At 36.8% G+C, this 15,762-nt stretch overlaps 1 protein-coding gene across 1 annotated transcript; it reads right to left on the bottom strand.

Moving 5' to 3' along the window:
* Nucleotides 1-1,293: 1,293 nt before the first annotated feature.
* Nucleotides 1,294-13,801, bottom strand: steap4.1.L (1 L homeolog). Its single transcript, NM_001089814.1, is given in 5 exon segments — nt 1,294-2,970; nt 4,131-4,295; nt 6,033-6,560; nt 8,970-9,425; nt 13,719-13,801. Coding segments are annotated over 4 exon segments (1,377 nt in total). The 5' UTR covers nt 9,423-9,425; nt 13,719-13,801; the 3' UTR covers nt 1,294-2,739.
* Between the last annotated feature and the right edge of the window lie 1,961 nt (nt 13,802-15,762).

The raw sequence follows: 15,762 nt of genomic DNA, 5'->3' as shown, positions 1-15,762 counted from the left end.
ACAAAAAAGTCACTCTACCGTCAATCTGTAAAATGTTATTCCTGAACCAACAAGTGTATTTTTTTAAGTTGTAATGTTAGTGTGTAGGCAGCCATCTCAGGTAATTTTGCCTGTTCTTGTGCTTTCAGAAAGAGCCAGCACTGCACAATGGAACTGCTTTCATATAGGCCATTGTTTCTCCTACTCAATTTAACTGGAGTAGTCACAGTGGGACTTTGATTTTACTATTTAGTGCTTTTCTATCAGGCAGCTGTAATCTTGTGACTGGGAGCTGTTATCTGGTTACCTTCCCATTGTTCTGTTGATAGGCTGCTAGGCAGGGACCGTTGATATCACTCCAACTTGCAGCTCAGCAGTGACTGAAGTGTATCACATGACTGAGAGCACATGGGAGACTAACAGCATGTTTAAGGCCAAATCAGATTTCAAAATTAAATATAAGAAGATCTGTTTGCTCTTTAAAAAAAATTATTTCAGTACAGAATTCTGCTCGAGCATCACTGTTAACTGATGTGTTTTGGGGAAAAAATTTTTTCCATGACAGAATCCCTTTAAATAACATTTCCTCTTCACATGTTTGAAGAACCACAACATTGGTATCAAGTTTAGTTTTTTTACAGTAGGCAAAACATTTTTGAGCTCTTGTTAATTACAGGAATAAATTATCCATTTAATGCATTTTTGCCTGTGAGTACGGTAGATAATTTAGTAAATTACACACAGAAGAAGATAGCTTCCAAGCTATAAAACATTTTATTAGACTGATCCACATTAATTATATCTCTCTGATACATAACAAGACAAAAACAAGGCCATTTTGCACTGTACATATCACATTGGTTACATTGTAGCATAAGTATAAACTTCATGTTGGTGCTGTAGTGAATACTAGTCTTTTCGCCCTATTTGCCCTAATAAAAAACCTTAAAGCCAGGTTAAGGGCTTAGGTCAGCTCAATCCACTGGCTTTTTGTGTAATATAAACCTTTGTGCAAACCATTCTCATTATAATAAAGTGTGCCAGAGTGCATAGATACTGATAGCATTTCATAATGTCACCTCTAGGGTGGTTTAACAAAATCGAGAAAATGAGACCCAATTACAATCTGTGCTGTAATTCTCGTTGGTTTCTAGAGATAGTCTCAGTTCTGGGACAGTGATATGGCAGTTATGAAGTTATCGTTACATTTAGATGGCTTCTATTTATTACTGAGCTAAAAGTCCTAGAAGCTCTTTATATATAATGCTAATCTGATCTCGTATTTCTTATCTTAGTTTCATAGTGGTGAAAGTATTTTTTTTTATGGGAGTCCTAATAATCATTGAAATCAATGAATTCTTTCCAGGTAGGGCTCTTAGGGGACCAGAAAAGGCTTTAATGCATATTCTATTACCAATAAATAATTACATTATTGCTGAAAAGAGGTAAAATTAGGACAGTGTGAATATTTTATCTATTTATTTTCTTAGCTTTTATAAATGTGTGACCACTGAGCTTGCAGTTTCATTCTTCCCAAGTCTCCTTTGTTCTCTGGGTATCTGACCACAGTCTTCATTTTCTCCACCCAAGTTACTTAATGTGGTTTACCCCTTATTTTTGTGGCTAATCCCCTTACAAATAGCATGCCATAACAGATAAGGAGGTCAGCAAACAAAAAACAACAAAGGGGTTATTTACAATTGCAAGTGCAATGAGCAAAGCCAAGTTCATGAGGATATGGTCATGTTTTTTTTGCCCATAATGTAGGATTTATCTCATAATCCCAGCACAATTGTGGATGTTCTCCAAGTTGTGTCTTCTGCAGCTGTGCCCACCACTACTTACAATTCCCAGGTTATGGTAAATTCTTGTATTTTCTGATGGGTGTAAATACCTCTTCTTAAAGGGCATGTAAAGTCTAAAATAGAATAAGGCTAGAAATGCTGTATTTTGTATACTAAATATAAACATGAACTTACTGCACCACAAGCCTAGTCAAACAAATGGTTTATGCTTTCAAAGTTGGCTACAGGGGGTCACCATCTTGTAACTTTGTTAAACATCTTTGCAAGACCAAGACTGTGCACATGCTCAGTGTGGTCTGGGGTGCTTAGGGATTGTCATAAACAAAGCTGCTTGAGTTCTGCATGGCTGGGAAGTAAGGCGGGGGCTCCCCCTGCTGTTCATAAGTATGATTGTTTCCCTGCTCAGCAGTTAGGGACTGTCTGACAATTCCTATCCACAGCAGTAAATGAAGGGAGAATTTCACTGCATACAGTCAGGTTTCTTATAAAAACGGTACACATTTTTTAAATCAAAGTATATTGGAGATAGGTTTCTTTTTCATTAAAGAAAGTAAAAATGGGATTTTATTTTTTTGCCTTTACATGCCCTTAACTGGTGTTTCTCTTATTTGATTATAAATCAGAAATGATATGAGCCATAGAGAGACTTACATGTGCTTATCAGCAGCAGCGACAAAATAATTTGTATGCATAGTAGCTGCCTTCCTCTAGCATGGGCAATAATTTATTCGACATTTGTTATTAGGGAAAAAGATGACTCTATTTCACGTGGGAGCTGTTTTAATAAAACAAAATACTTTTTACTTGCTAAAGTTCACCCAAATTCCAGTCTGCTGTGTAAATACTGTGGGTTATTGGTTTACTTTGTACAAAATATCAGTATTTAACCACTGTCTCTTGTGTGTTTAGTGACAACTTTGATGTTGGCTTCTTATTCATGTAGATTCAGCTCTTGTTAATGCTTGGAATTCCTTTCCCATCCTTGACGTATTTTAGTAATTCTCTTATCCAAGCATGGAACGATAATGATTAACTTCAGAGCAAGCACTGTACATGGAATAATGAGAGCAATGACAAATGCTGGGGGGAGATACCATTTGTAAAAAGGTCCATAGATAAACCTGTCTCCTCCATACACAAGGGTATGGGCCGTGCACAAAACCAATGTAAGATATCCAAGTTTTGACTGCAAATATAAAAGAGACATCTAGTTAGCAATTTATAAAATGGTAGCCTCACAGAGCTTTAGTATTTTAGCTGCCAATGTCAATGAACCCCCTGTTATATAACTTTAATGTGAATAAAGGTCTAGTAACTCACAACAACCATATGTTTGTAATTCATACATTTTTGAATTGTATCTTTATAGTGTTGGAGTATTTTTAATATTGCCTGCAAGATGATAAAAGCTAATTTAAGTCTACATATCCTTCATATTGTAGAGGTTGTTAAAGGGATACTGACATGGGGCTAGACATACTGTCAATTTCCCAGCTGCCCCAAGTCATGTGACTTGTGCTCTGATAAACTTTAATCACTCTTTACTGCTGTACTGCAAGTTGGATTGATATCACCCCCCTCCCTTTTCCCCCCCAGCAGCCAAACAAAAGAACAATGGGAAGGTAACCAGATAGCAGCTCCCTAACACAAGATAACAGCTGCCTGGTAGATCTAAAAACAACACTCAATAGTAAAAACCCATGTCCCACTGAGACACATTCAGTTACATTGAGAAGGAAAAACAGCAGCCTGCCAGAAAGCATTTCTCTCCTAAAGTGCAGGCACAAGTCACATGACCAGGGGCAGCTGAGAAATTGACAAAATGTCTAGCCCCATGCCAGATTTCAAAATTGAATATAAAAAAAATCTGTTTGCTCTTTTGAGAAATGGATTTCAGCGCAGAATTCTGCTGGAGCAGCACTATTAACTGATTCATTTTGAAAAAAAACATGTTTTCCAATGACAGGATCCCTTTAAGGATATGTGTGAGTAAGGTGTGTTACGTCAATACAGGCAACCGCATGTAATAGTTGGTCTCTATCAGGAGTTCATGCATTTTTAAAGATGCCCTAATATACAGTATAACAAATTATGTTAAAGCGATATTTTTGCATTTTTATTAACTAGATGGACTTATATTATTTTAAGACCCTTATCAGTTGACCTTCTGTATGTTACGTTTTTTACAATTACTAGCTATCCTTGCTATACTATAGCTAACATTGATTAGTAGCTGTATTAGGAAGAAATACAATACATTCAGATATTAATCATATTTACAGTAATTGTGAAACATATGAAGCCATGGAAGATATATTTTCTTGTTTCATCATCTTGCACTCTTACCTGGACAAAGCGGAACTCTCTCCAGTTGACTGCATTGCTTACTGAGGGCAGGGACGTGATACCCAGCAACACATAAAAGAAAAATCCCAGAATACCCAAGGCGACATACGAGTCAGATAACCAAGCATAGTAATTCAGAAACTCATAGGTGTTATTGGTTTTAATCTGCAAGAAAACAAAAAGATGATAACATTAAAACCATATTTATAGTGTATATGCAAAGCTGAAGTTGTGATTTTCATATAATAGGTATCAAGATAGCTTTCAGTAATAGTGCATTTATATGTTAATAATCAGGGACACAAACAGTTAGAATGGGGTTCCCAACCATTTTTACCCATGAGCCACATTTAAAAATAAAAATAGTTGGGGAGCAAGATGTACATGAAACAAGTTCCCGGTGATTGGCTATTTGGTAGCCCCTATGTGTACTGTCAGCCTACAGGAGGCTCTGTTTGGCAGAACACATGTTTTTTTTGCAACCAAAACTTGCATCCAAGGCAGGACTTCAGAAATAAGCACCTGATTTCAGGCCATTGGGAGCAACATCCAATACTAGGGAAAAACAAGGGAAAGTTGTGCTCGCCACTCATTTTTAAAACCATTAGGCGGGGGTGCAATTAGGCTGTGACCACAAAATACATATAGACAAACACTAAAGGTCCTCTGCACTCAACCCATTATCAATATATTTAGGACATTGAGATATTTGATGCATACTGCTACTAAAAATGCCTTACCCTTTAAAAAAAAACAGGGATTGTTTGTCCATATATTGCAATATACTTCCTAGGAGATGCCGAGCGACATCTTGCTCACACAAGCCTCTGGTTGGGGTTTACTGAGTTCAAATATGCTCTATTGTAAGTTCTGTTTTAGGCAGATTATAGTAACTTTTTTTCAACTACCTTACCACTTATACCTAGAACACTGCCCACCTGATATATTGCCCCCACCCGCAAATTTCTGGTCTGATCTGCATCATTTTGTCAGGGCCAAAAAAAAAGCTTTAAAGACCATGATCCAATAATTATATTTATTCAATACGTATGTAAACATTATTGGATTATTAATTTAGTCTTCAGTATTGTCAAGGCATTATTTTTGTGTCTCAAGATTTATTATGCAGTGTCCTGTGGTACCTGTTACAGGTATTTTGTGTCTTCACTCCGACACCGACACATGACACCAATTTTGGGAGGAAAAGGCTAATGTATTTTTTATTAACAATGATACTTAACTTAAGTTAATATATATAACCTACCATAATTTATTGTAACAGGACTGATTCTACAACAAAACTTAAACAGTAGTAAAGACACTGCCACATATACTCAAAGAGGGCCAACTCTGATCTGGACCTGAAGCCTGGTAACTGCTTTCTTTCCCCTTTCCTCATCTGAGGCTGTCCTCGGGGCCCATGTCATCCTGGTTACCAATTCACCTTGTCAACTGCCCATGGAAACTACCCCTAGTTCTCAGAGCAAGACCTTCTCAAAACAGTGACTATAATAACCTCAATGATTATATGGGGATTTAAAGTCCACCCTTAAATCCCTATCCCAGAGAATCCCACACCAGTTTCAGCCTAGGGGAAATATAACAAATAAAAAAACAAACAAATACAAAAGGTATTGTATAAGTGATACCTATATCACCTATAGCCCAGGTGAAGGGAGAATGGGGGCTATCCTCTTAGCCTAGTCCTGGTTCCTTCCACTAGTCTCCATTTTATTGGATGCCCTTCTGCCATTTGACTGCAATTGCCTGAGCTTTAATCATTTGTTCTACTGTCCACCAGTTTTTGGGAACGGAAATGGTTGGTGTATAGAAAAAATTATTTTCTTGGTTGCAAGCTTTAAAGCAATTATCTTAGAAAAAACAGATGACGCAACCATTTACCTGTGTGATGATGTAATTGTTGGACCACCAACGTACATAATAACGAATAGGCATAACAAGTGTGTAGATCGCATGTAGGAATGCATATGCCAATGCAACAAGGCCAAGTTGCTTTCTGCACAGCATCCACGTATCAAGCCAGTCTGGAAAGCGACTATATTTGGTACCTCGATATAACTGAAGAACAGCGGCAATTATTCCTGGGAGATACACCAAGGCAAGAAGTATGAGAGACACAATTGGGAACACTCTATTGGGAATAGAAACAGCAATCAGATATGAGGTATCTTCTTTAGATGTAACACATGGGTAGAGAACCTCCGTTAGCACACAGTAAAGGAAAATCAATATAGTGAATCCAGAACAGATGAAGATTGGGATTCTCCACATCGGGAATAATTGCAGTGGGTAATTCTCCACCTCATTAGCTGCTAGTAAGGTTCCCTGATCCAGTGGTGTAAGTCCAAGGGTTCGAACAATATCCATAACAGATTGTTTTGCGTAAATCTCATCACCACAAATGAAAACCTTCAAAAAGGAAAAGCGGTGGAAGTCAATCTAGTGACATAAATACACTGAAGACATTTAAAAAAATGTGTTTCTCTTTCTAATTTTATAAGAATAGGTATGTGATCAAACATTTTTCGTGTTTATTGAGAGGCAGTGGATTGAACCTCTTCGTAGGTTTTATTTATGGAGTTACCAATGAGTTTGCTTTATTCAGTTATCATTAACTGACAGTACTATCAGTTCAATCAGGATTATTGATACATCTACATTTTAAACCCTGATGATTTAATCATTTTATATTTTTCCTATATTTATAAATATTTCCATTAAAGTGATACTGACACTATACATTAAAAAAATGATTTTCAAAATATTATTCTACATTAAGGGGCAGATTTATCAAGGTTCAAATTTCGAGTTTATAAACTCAAAAAAAAATAAAATCAAAATTTATTAAAAAAATCAAATTTTTTAAATTTTTTAAAAAAGGGTGAACAGGATCAAGCTGCAAATTCCAATCAAATTCGATTCAAATGTTTTCACCAAAAAAAAAATATATTTTTTTCAAAAGTCCACCAAACGACTCCAAATTGATTTCAGGAGGTCCACCATAGGCCAAAACACCAATTCGGCAGGTTTTACATGGCGAATAGTTGAATTTGAATACTTAAAGGACAGTACATGATAAAATTCAAATTTAAAAATTCAAATTTTCAATTCGACCCTTTATAAATCTGCCCCTAAAAGTTACCTATAGGACAAACTGATTATTTTTCACTGATCATTTGCTTTTGTAAGTAATTGTTACTTGAAGTTCCTAAACCTGACTGTTTTGCCAACCTAATGACCCTTCTCAGCAAGTCACTTAGAGTTTCTAATGCTAACGGACTACTGCTGCACAAATATGGCAGCCCCCTCATACAGGAACATGGGGGTAAGAAAGGCAATGTAAAAGCATCAGGCAAATACTTTTATGGCAAAATTATAAATGGCATTCAAAGGCAATGTTATTATAGATTTAAAAAAATATATATTTTCTGGTGTCAGTGTCTCTTTAAGTTGAACTTGCTTTGTGTTTGGCAGTACAGCAAATTTAAAACAGCCTTAGAACAGTACAGTAGTATATGGAATTAATATTAAATCCCGGTTTTATGTGAAACTCATTCCTGATTAGTCCCACATTTTAGCATTCAGAGTTTAGTAAATAACCCCCATACTGTAGCTATGCCATTCCTCATACAGTACTGATGCCTACATAATATACAGGTATGGTATCGCCTATCTAGAAACCCAGTATCCAGAGAAAAAAAAAACAGGTCCCAAGCATTCCAATTAAGGGACTCCATACCTGTAGTGACTCCGTACACTGCAACAAGACTCTATCGGGAATGTAATAAAAGTCGCAAAGAGCAAAACAATTCGCACCAATAAGACTAAAAATCCACATCTCGCAATGTAATATTGTTCCTTAAACTGTTATTGCATTGCGAATTTTAATTGCGCATTGCGAATTTTAATTGCGCACTCATAAGAAGTGCTTGAAGATGTCGTAATCTTTTGGAGCAAACATAACGACTTTTTCAGTAAGAAGTTTTATTACATTGACTGCGCATTGGCGCAAACTATAAAATTCTCAAACGGTCTTTCACTGTCAGAAGTGGTCGCTAAACAGTTTCCGGGCTCGCAAAAGCTATATTAAATTCGCACAAAGCAAAATTTGTTCGCGCAAAGGCATAACTTTTCGCATTGCAAATAGTTTTTCCGTTAGTGATTTTTATTACATTCCCCCTTATGTAACTAAGCTGTCTGCAACCTTGGCACTGGCAGTAGTTAAGGGATTGAACTATTCATCTACAACATCAATATCGTAGCACATGAGCTAGTGGATTACAAGTATTATTGCTTCTGTGCCTTTGTTGCTATGTATCTATCTTGTTCAGGTGACATTCCACTTTACTGTGATCCTAGTATAGTCCTTTTTTTTATCTTCGGTTTAAAGTGTACCAATATATTACTTATTACAGGTATGGGACCAGTTATCCAGAATGCTCAGGACCTTGGGTTTTCCAGATAATGGTTCTTTCCATAATTTGGATCTTCATACCTTAATTATACTAGAAACTCATGTAAACATGAAATAAACCCAATAAGCAAATTTTTCATACAATAAGGATTAATTATATCTTAGCTTGGATCAGGTACAAGGTACTGCTTTATTATTCAAGTGAAAAAGGAAATAATTTTTAAAAACTAGGATTAGTTGATTATAATGGAGTCCATGGGAGACTGCTTTTCCATAATTCGGAGCTTTCTGGATAACAGGTTTCCAGATAATGAATCCCATACCTGTATAATGCAAAAAAACTCCAGAACTGAAAAAGATGATAGCCTTGCTGCCAACTGAAAGATCTAATAAATAAAACTCACCTGCCTGCTTGCATCCAAAGCCCCAAACTGCAGGGCCCATGCCGATATTGTATTAAATGCCTTTACTACTTTGGCTTGAGGTACCATCCTGGCCAGGTATTCAGCATTGGATTCTGGGTATTGGTTTATTTTAAGGTTGTTGCTTACATCTACTAATACTTTACCATTCAGGACTTCAGTTAATTGTTTGAGAAAATCATAGTGCTCCCTGTGGATGGCTAAAATAATAATGGAGGCTCTCTGTGCAGCTTCTGAATGGCTAAAAACCTCTGCTCCTTTAGGGGTTAGGCTAGACGACTGGGGGTTTCGACTTCCATAAATGACAGCATGGCCACACTGAAGTAATTTCAACCCTAGGGAGCGCCCGAAATCTCCCGTACCGAAAATACAAATAGCTTCAGTCTCCTTGGTCTCCATTGTGCAAAGTGGGATAGAGTTATGAGAATTATCCATCATCTGAAAGAAATAGATGTTAAGTCATTAGATGACACAGATATCTGATAAATATGTATTGTGGTTTTATTATTCATTAAAGAGAACGGCATTGACCTGTTTAACTAGAAGAACAAAAGAATGAATTCTAGGAGCCTCAGCCATCAGTGTAACGTCCTCTCTTTGGTGTGTAGATTTGATGTAAATTTATCTGGACAGATGAAAATGAGATACTTGTCCATTTCTGCATTTCGCTGATATCAAGAGTGAAATAAGAGTGAAGAAGTACTCTCTACATATTTAGGGCCCAGCTTTTGGAATAATGACAGTCTACTTATTAGAATGTGTTGCCTTCTACAGTTTCAGTCATATGATATGAATTTATTTGGGATTTGAGAGTGTTTAATCCTCTGTAGACTAGGCAGTACTACATTTAGGTAACTAAAGTTGGAACCCAGCCTTGGGATTTATTTGTACATGTCTCAAGAACCTCTTACACAACCATCATCATAAGAGTCATGCTCATGTCTAGTCTTTTGCTTCACACTCTGAATGAGGAGAGTGATGGCATTTTGTTTCCTAAAACATTAGAGGTTCTTCATGAATGTAAGTGCGGTCTGCAATTTTTACATGCAAATTGGCTTTTTGTTAACCATAATGCATTGGGTCCATCACAATTGTTTCTATTGTTGTTGAACTGTCCTATGATGCTATATATGTTGGGGGTTGTATCTTTTTACTTACCCCTTTTTCAGTATTTTTACTTTTTCATGCATATCCAATAAAAATTCATATTGAAAAAAAGACATAATTGCCAACACGTCAAACTATTATTTTAAAGCTACAGAGAAGCATATTTACTGCAACATAAGCCAAAAGCCACTGTTCTTGCGGCCATAGCACTAAGGGTTAAATTGTATTTCTGTATTTTTATTTCATAAGTCCTACAACTATTATTACACACGAGTAAAGCTTTTGAGAAGGGGTTCCCTAAACTTTTTTTTACCCGTGAGCCACATTCAAATGTAAAATGAGTTGGGGAGCAACACAATCATGAAAAAGTCCCTTGGGGTGCCAAATAAGGGCTGTGATTGGCTATTTGGTAGCCCCTATGTGGACTGGCAGCCTACAGGAGGCTCTAACTTGGCAGTATACTTCGTTTTTATGCAATTAATTATTCCAAGCCTGGAATTCAAAAATAAGCAGCTGCTTTGAGGACAATGAGAGTAACATCCAAGGGATCGGAAGCAACATGTTGCTCATAAGCTACTGGTTGGGAATCCCTGCTTTAGAGTAACCCACATAGGGCCTTAGCAAATGTGCTTAAGTCAATTTCTAGGTACAGTACTACAGGAATGGGAAGTGTAATCCAGAATGGGGTTTTCCAGATAACAAATCTTTTCATAATTTGGATCTTTATACATTAACTCTACTAGAAAATCATATCAATAGGCTGGTTTTGCCTCCAATAAAGATTAATTATATCTTAGTTTGTATAATGTACAAGCTGCTGTTTTATTATTACAGAGAAAAAGGAAATGTTTTCATTTTGGATTATAACAGGTTTGTACCTGTTCCATACCTGCATCGAATTCCATGGAAATCAAAGATGCAATGTTAATATCATACAATTTTGATAATAGCACACATTTCATCCTCATGCTTATAGCATACGTTACTAGTGCAATGTTATAAATTTCAGTTTTAGGAAGTCCTGCTACTGCAAATACAGACAGTGTTTTAGAGAAGCTATTTTTCCTGTACAAGTAAAACCCTAAGATTTCTAAGAGAAAGTTCTTGGCCAGGGTACAGCCAAAGCACACAAACCTTGGTGAACAAGAACAGAACTTTTATGAAATATACTAAATAAATAAAATGCTTTGCCAACTCTTGAATTAATTATAATATCTGGCTTCAAATGTGAGTCTCTTCTCCTAGAAATCTGCTGGAAAATCACAGCTACAGTACAACTGTTAATGTTCGGAGAGTTTCTACCTTGGATGCAATGTGTAGCAATAACTACGTTTGACTGTGATTCAGGTATGGGATCTGTTATCCGGAAACCCGTTATCCAGAAAGCTATTATGAAAAGCCATCTCCCATAAACTCCATTTTATCCAAATAATCCAAATTTTTTAAAAATGATCTCCTACTGATACTAGATACAAGAGGGGTAATTTACAGCTGCAACACTAGGCCACAGTCAGTTGCTTAAAAGATCCAGTTCATTAAGGGGGAATCTATCTCAATATTGTCTGCTACAAACTCCGATCAAATTCGCTTGGGTTATCTACGCTTATTTATAATACATTTTCCCGAAAATTTGCGGCAAAAAATCAGATTTTCACGATTTTTTTGGATTTTTTATCACAAACTCAGATTTTTGCACTAAAACTTTGGGGTATTGCATGAAACACAGCACACATAAAAAAATCATTGGGACTTCACCTGTTGATTTGTATGCAACCTCAACAGGTCTGAGATGCTGGATTTTCTGATTCAGACTACATCCTCGGGGGTTAAATAAATTGTAATTTCGTAAAAGTCTGATTTTATAAAAAAAAAAATCACAAATTTTTCTTGATTTTTGCATTCGGAGTTTAGTAAATAACCCCCCAAAGGTCCTAGCAGCAACATGGGCTCCTTGTACTTCCATATAGTTGTGCTTGGCTTCCCTGCCTTCCTTCTGCCTCTTGTTCCAAATTTCAAGCAGCTGCACCCACTGAAGCAGGGGAACCCTGGAGCTACCACCACTTTCAAAGTAGACAATAGGTCCAGGGTTCCCACTGTAACCTGTGTTAATCTCTGCAGCGAGTTGCAAAAGAAAGGGGTGCACACATGTTACTCTCAAGCCAAACATCAGATATAACACCAACCAGGCTTAGAACATTTTTGATTGCATCCAACTTGAGTTCAGTTGTGAGCACAACAGCATAAATTTTTAAGCATACTTTACAATTACATTTGGGAACAACACTGCACTGTGGCTAAAAAGCATTCTGATTGGGTCCTGTTTTGTACTTTGCATGCTGCACTTGCAGTCATAAATGCCCCTAATGTCTTTATTTCAAGGGATTAATTGTAAATGGTATTAAGGCACAATATTGCCTCCCCATTAACAAGGGGCAACATTTCAAACATGTCATTTCAAACATGTCTGACTAGTACTGACCATACAACAAGAATTCAAGGTAAATACCACAATTTTTGTAGTTGATACAATTTACATACTGTATGCCTTGCCATCTTGTAGAGTAGAAGTCTAAGAAATCCAGTCTAGTATGATCAGTGATAAAACATCCCTAAAAATGTTTTTCATGCATCAAGCGAATACCCTATATGATTACATGTCATTTGCCCATTAATAGAAAATGTCAGGTATGTCTGTTGACCTTTAAATACATTTTTAGTATGACGTAGAGATTTATATTCTGATACAATATACAATTGGTTTTCATTTCTCATTATTTGTGGTTTTTGTTATTTAGCTTTTTATTCGGCAGCTCTCCAGTTTGCAATTTCGGCACTCTGGTTGCTACGATCTGAGTTACCCTAGCAACCATGTATTGAGTTGAACAAGAGACTTGAATATATAGAGAAAAGGGCCTGAATAGAAAAATTTGTTATAAAATGACAATCAATGTGTAGCCTTACAGAGCAGCCGTAAGGAGTCTGAAGAAGAAGACAAATAATTCAAAAACTATAAAAATGAAAACCACTTGAAAAGTTGCTTAGAATTAGCCATTCTATAACATATTAAAAGTTAACTTAAAGGTGAGCCGCCCCTTTAACACATATTTATCTCTTTTTTTTTCTATAACAGACAGACATTTTTAACAAAAGCTTTTTTTTGCAGTTTCTACTCTTTATTCCTTTAATAACCTGAATGTGTAATGAACGATTATTTATTTTGGAGATGAGAGAAAGGAATTTTGGCTCCAGCATACGCGTGTGCTTCTGACTCGTTAGGTCGGGCAATTGCTTCTCAGTTAAATGCAGTACAATAAAGGCAGTCTGCACAAAGCATTGGGCGGAACAGTGCAAAGACCAGTATTAAATTATTTCATGCATTAGATCGAAGTTCATCTACAAGAATGAACGCTTAATTGTGTTTACTTCAGCCATGGCAATGACTTCAATTGTTCTACAGAAACCTTGTGCTGAGGGCATGGATATTTCTTTAAGCCGAGGTATGACAGATTATGTTCTCTACTGCTAGCACAGAAAAAGGTAAATTATCAAGGCCAAATTTTTCCTATTTAAAACAAATGTAGAAAAATAATCTTATGCTCTATACAATATGACAGTAAATCTTACCTCTCATGTGTTGGAAAAGCAACAGAAGCTTCAAACGACTCAATTACTTGAGGAGAAGTATTTCACCACTGATTCAGGAGTGCACTCTCTGCTAAAAATGTTTCACAATCCTGAAACCCTCCCTTTTTAAGAAATAATGGAAAAACTATAAACAGGATACCGAGGGACATTCCCAAGGTCCGTTAACTAATATATTTTTTTTGGATTTGCCTTGAATGTAGTTGGGTTTTGTACAGACACTTGCAGCCACCAAAATGTGTTAAACTTCATGCTGTAAGTCGAGGCGCAAAGATAAATTTAAAGTGCTAGTTATTTTGACGACTGCATCCACATGTTGTGCTGGAAACAAGTATGTAAGTAGAAAAGTAAATTAGACACTTTATTTTTATGGGTGAACGTTTGTTTGTCAATTGATGCAGAGAGGCACACCCTCCCCTCCAGTTGTGGTCACTAAAATAGAAATTACATATAAATAACAAGACTATAGGGCTTATTTATTGTATGTTCGCAAGTAAAGTGGGCATATTGCACTTTCCCCACTGTGAGTTGTACCTTTTATTAAAGGTAATTGTGAAATAACGAGCACTAACACCTGTGCAAATGTCAGTACAAAGCCCAACTACATTCAAATTAGTTAATGGACCTTGAGAATGTCCCTTGGTATCCTGGTATCCTTTTTATAGTTTTTACATTATTTCTTAAAGTAAAACTATACCCCTAAAAATGAATACTTGAGCAACAGAGAGTTTATTTCAAATTAAGTGACATATTAAAGAATCTTACCAAACTGGTCTATATATTTAAGTAAATATTGCCCTTTTACATCTCTTGCCTTGAGCCACCATTTTGTGATGGTCTGTGTGCTGCCTCAGAGATCACCTTACCAGAAATACTACAACTCTAACTGTAACAGGAAGAAGTGTGGAAGCAAAAGACAGAAGTCTGTCTGTTCATTGGCTCATGTGACCTAACAGGTATGGTTTGTTTGTGTGCACCGTGAATTGTAACATCCCAGGGGGTGGCCCTTGTTTTTTTTAAGATGGCAATTTTCTACTTATGATTACCCAATGGCACATTCTACTAAAAGTATAATATTCATGTAAATTATTTATTTACATGTAGCAGGTTTTACATATGAGCAATATCTTTTAATAGAGACCTACATTGTTTAGGGGTATAGTTTTCCTTTAAAAAGGGAGGGTTTCAGGATTGTGAACCATCTTAATTAAAGAGAGCACTCCTGAATCCTTCCTGCCTTACATTCTAAATGGTGAGCTGCTGAGCCTATTTCTGCAGGGGAAACCCTGCAGCTTCTGCCACCTTCTGAACAAGTGGTAGGTAGCTCCACGGTTCCCATTGCACTCTGTGTCAATGGGTGCAACAGACTTTCACTTAAAGAGTCACTTGCACTCTGAACACTGGAAATGAGGCAGGCACCCTTTAAAAATATTGGTGCACCTTGCCTTATTTGTGCTGAAGTGCATGTACAGTGTCCATTTTATGGCATTGGACGATATTGCTGCTTTCATCCGCAATGATGCTGGAATTCTGGCAATGAAGGCTGCATTGTTGGAAAAAGATATGAGAAATAGTATGGAGTGCATTAGATATCCTAGTTGAGCTCCACAAGGTGAATGCAAAGCCATATGGAGAGAAGAAAGTTTTAAGATGATTATTCACAGGGGAGAAATGAACACCGAATTGGTTAATGAGTATGGAAATTGCCTGCAAATATTCCATGTCCATCTCTTTCACTCCATCACAAACCCCGTGGGACACAAAAAGGAGAATTCAACCCTAAACTTAAAAAAATCCTACCCCCTACCCTATGTAGACCCCCCTCCCTCCTCCCCCCAGCCTAAGTGTTAACCCGGGCAAATGCCCCTATCATTTTACTTACCCCTCGGTGCAGATTCAGGCATCAGAGTTCACTGGCGCCATATTCTTCTCTTCAGAAATCTTTGAAATGAGGCCGGCATGTCAATGCATGTGCAGTTGGAGTTGAAATTTTCTGTTCCGCAAAAACTGCGAATGCGCCGAAACT

The sequence above is a fragment of the Xenopus laevis genome, chromosome 6L, assembly GCF_017654675.1.
Source record: "Xenopus laevis strain J_2021 chromosome 6L, Xenopus_laevis_v10.1, whole genome shotgun sequence".
Classification (NCBI taxonomy): domain Eukaryota; kingdom Metazoa; phylum Chordata; class Amphibia; order Anura; family Pipidae; genus Xenopus; species Xenopus laevis.
This window is presented reverse-complemented; position numbering and strand designations above follow the sequence as displayed.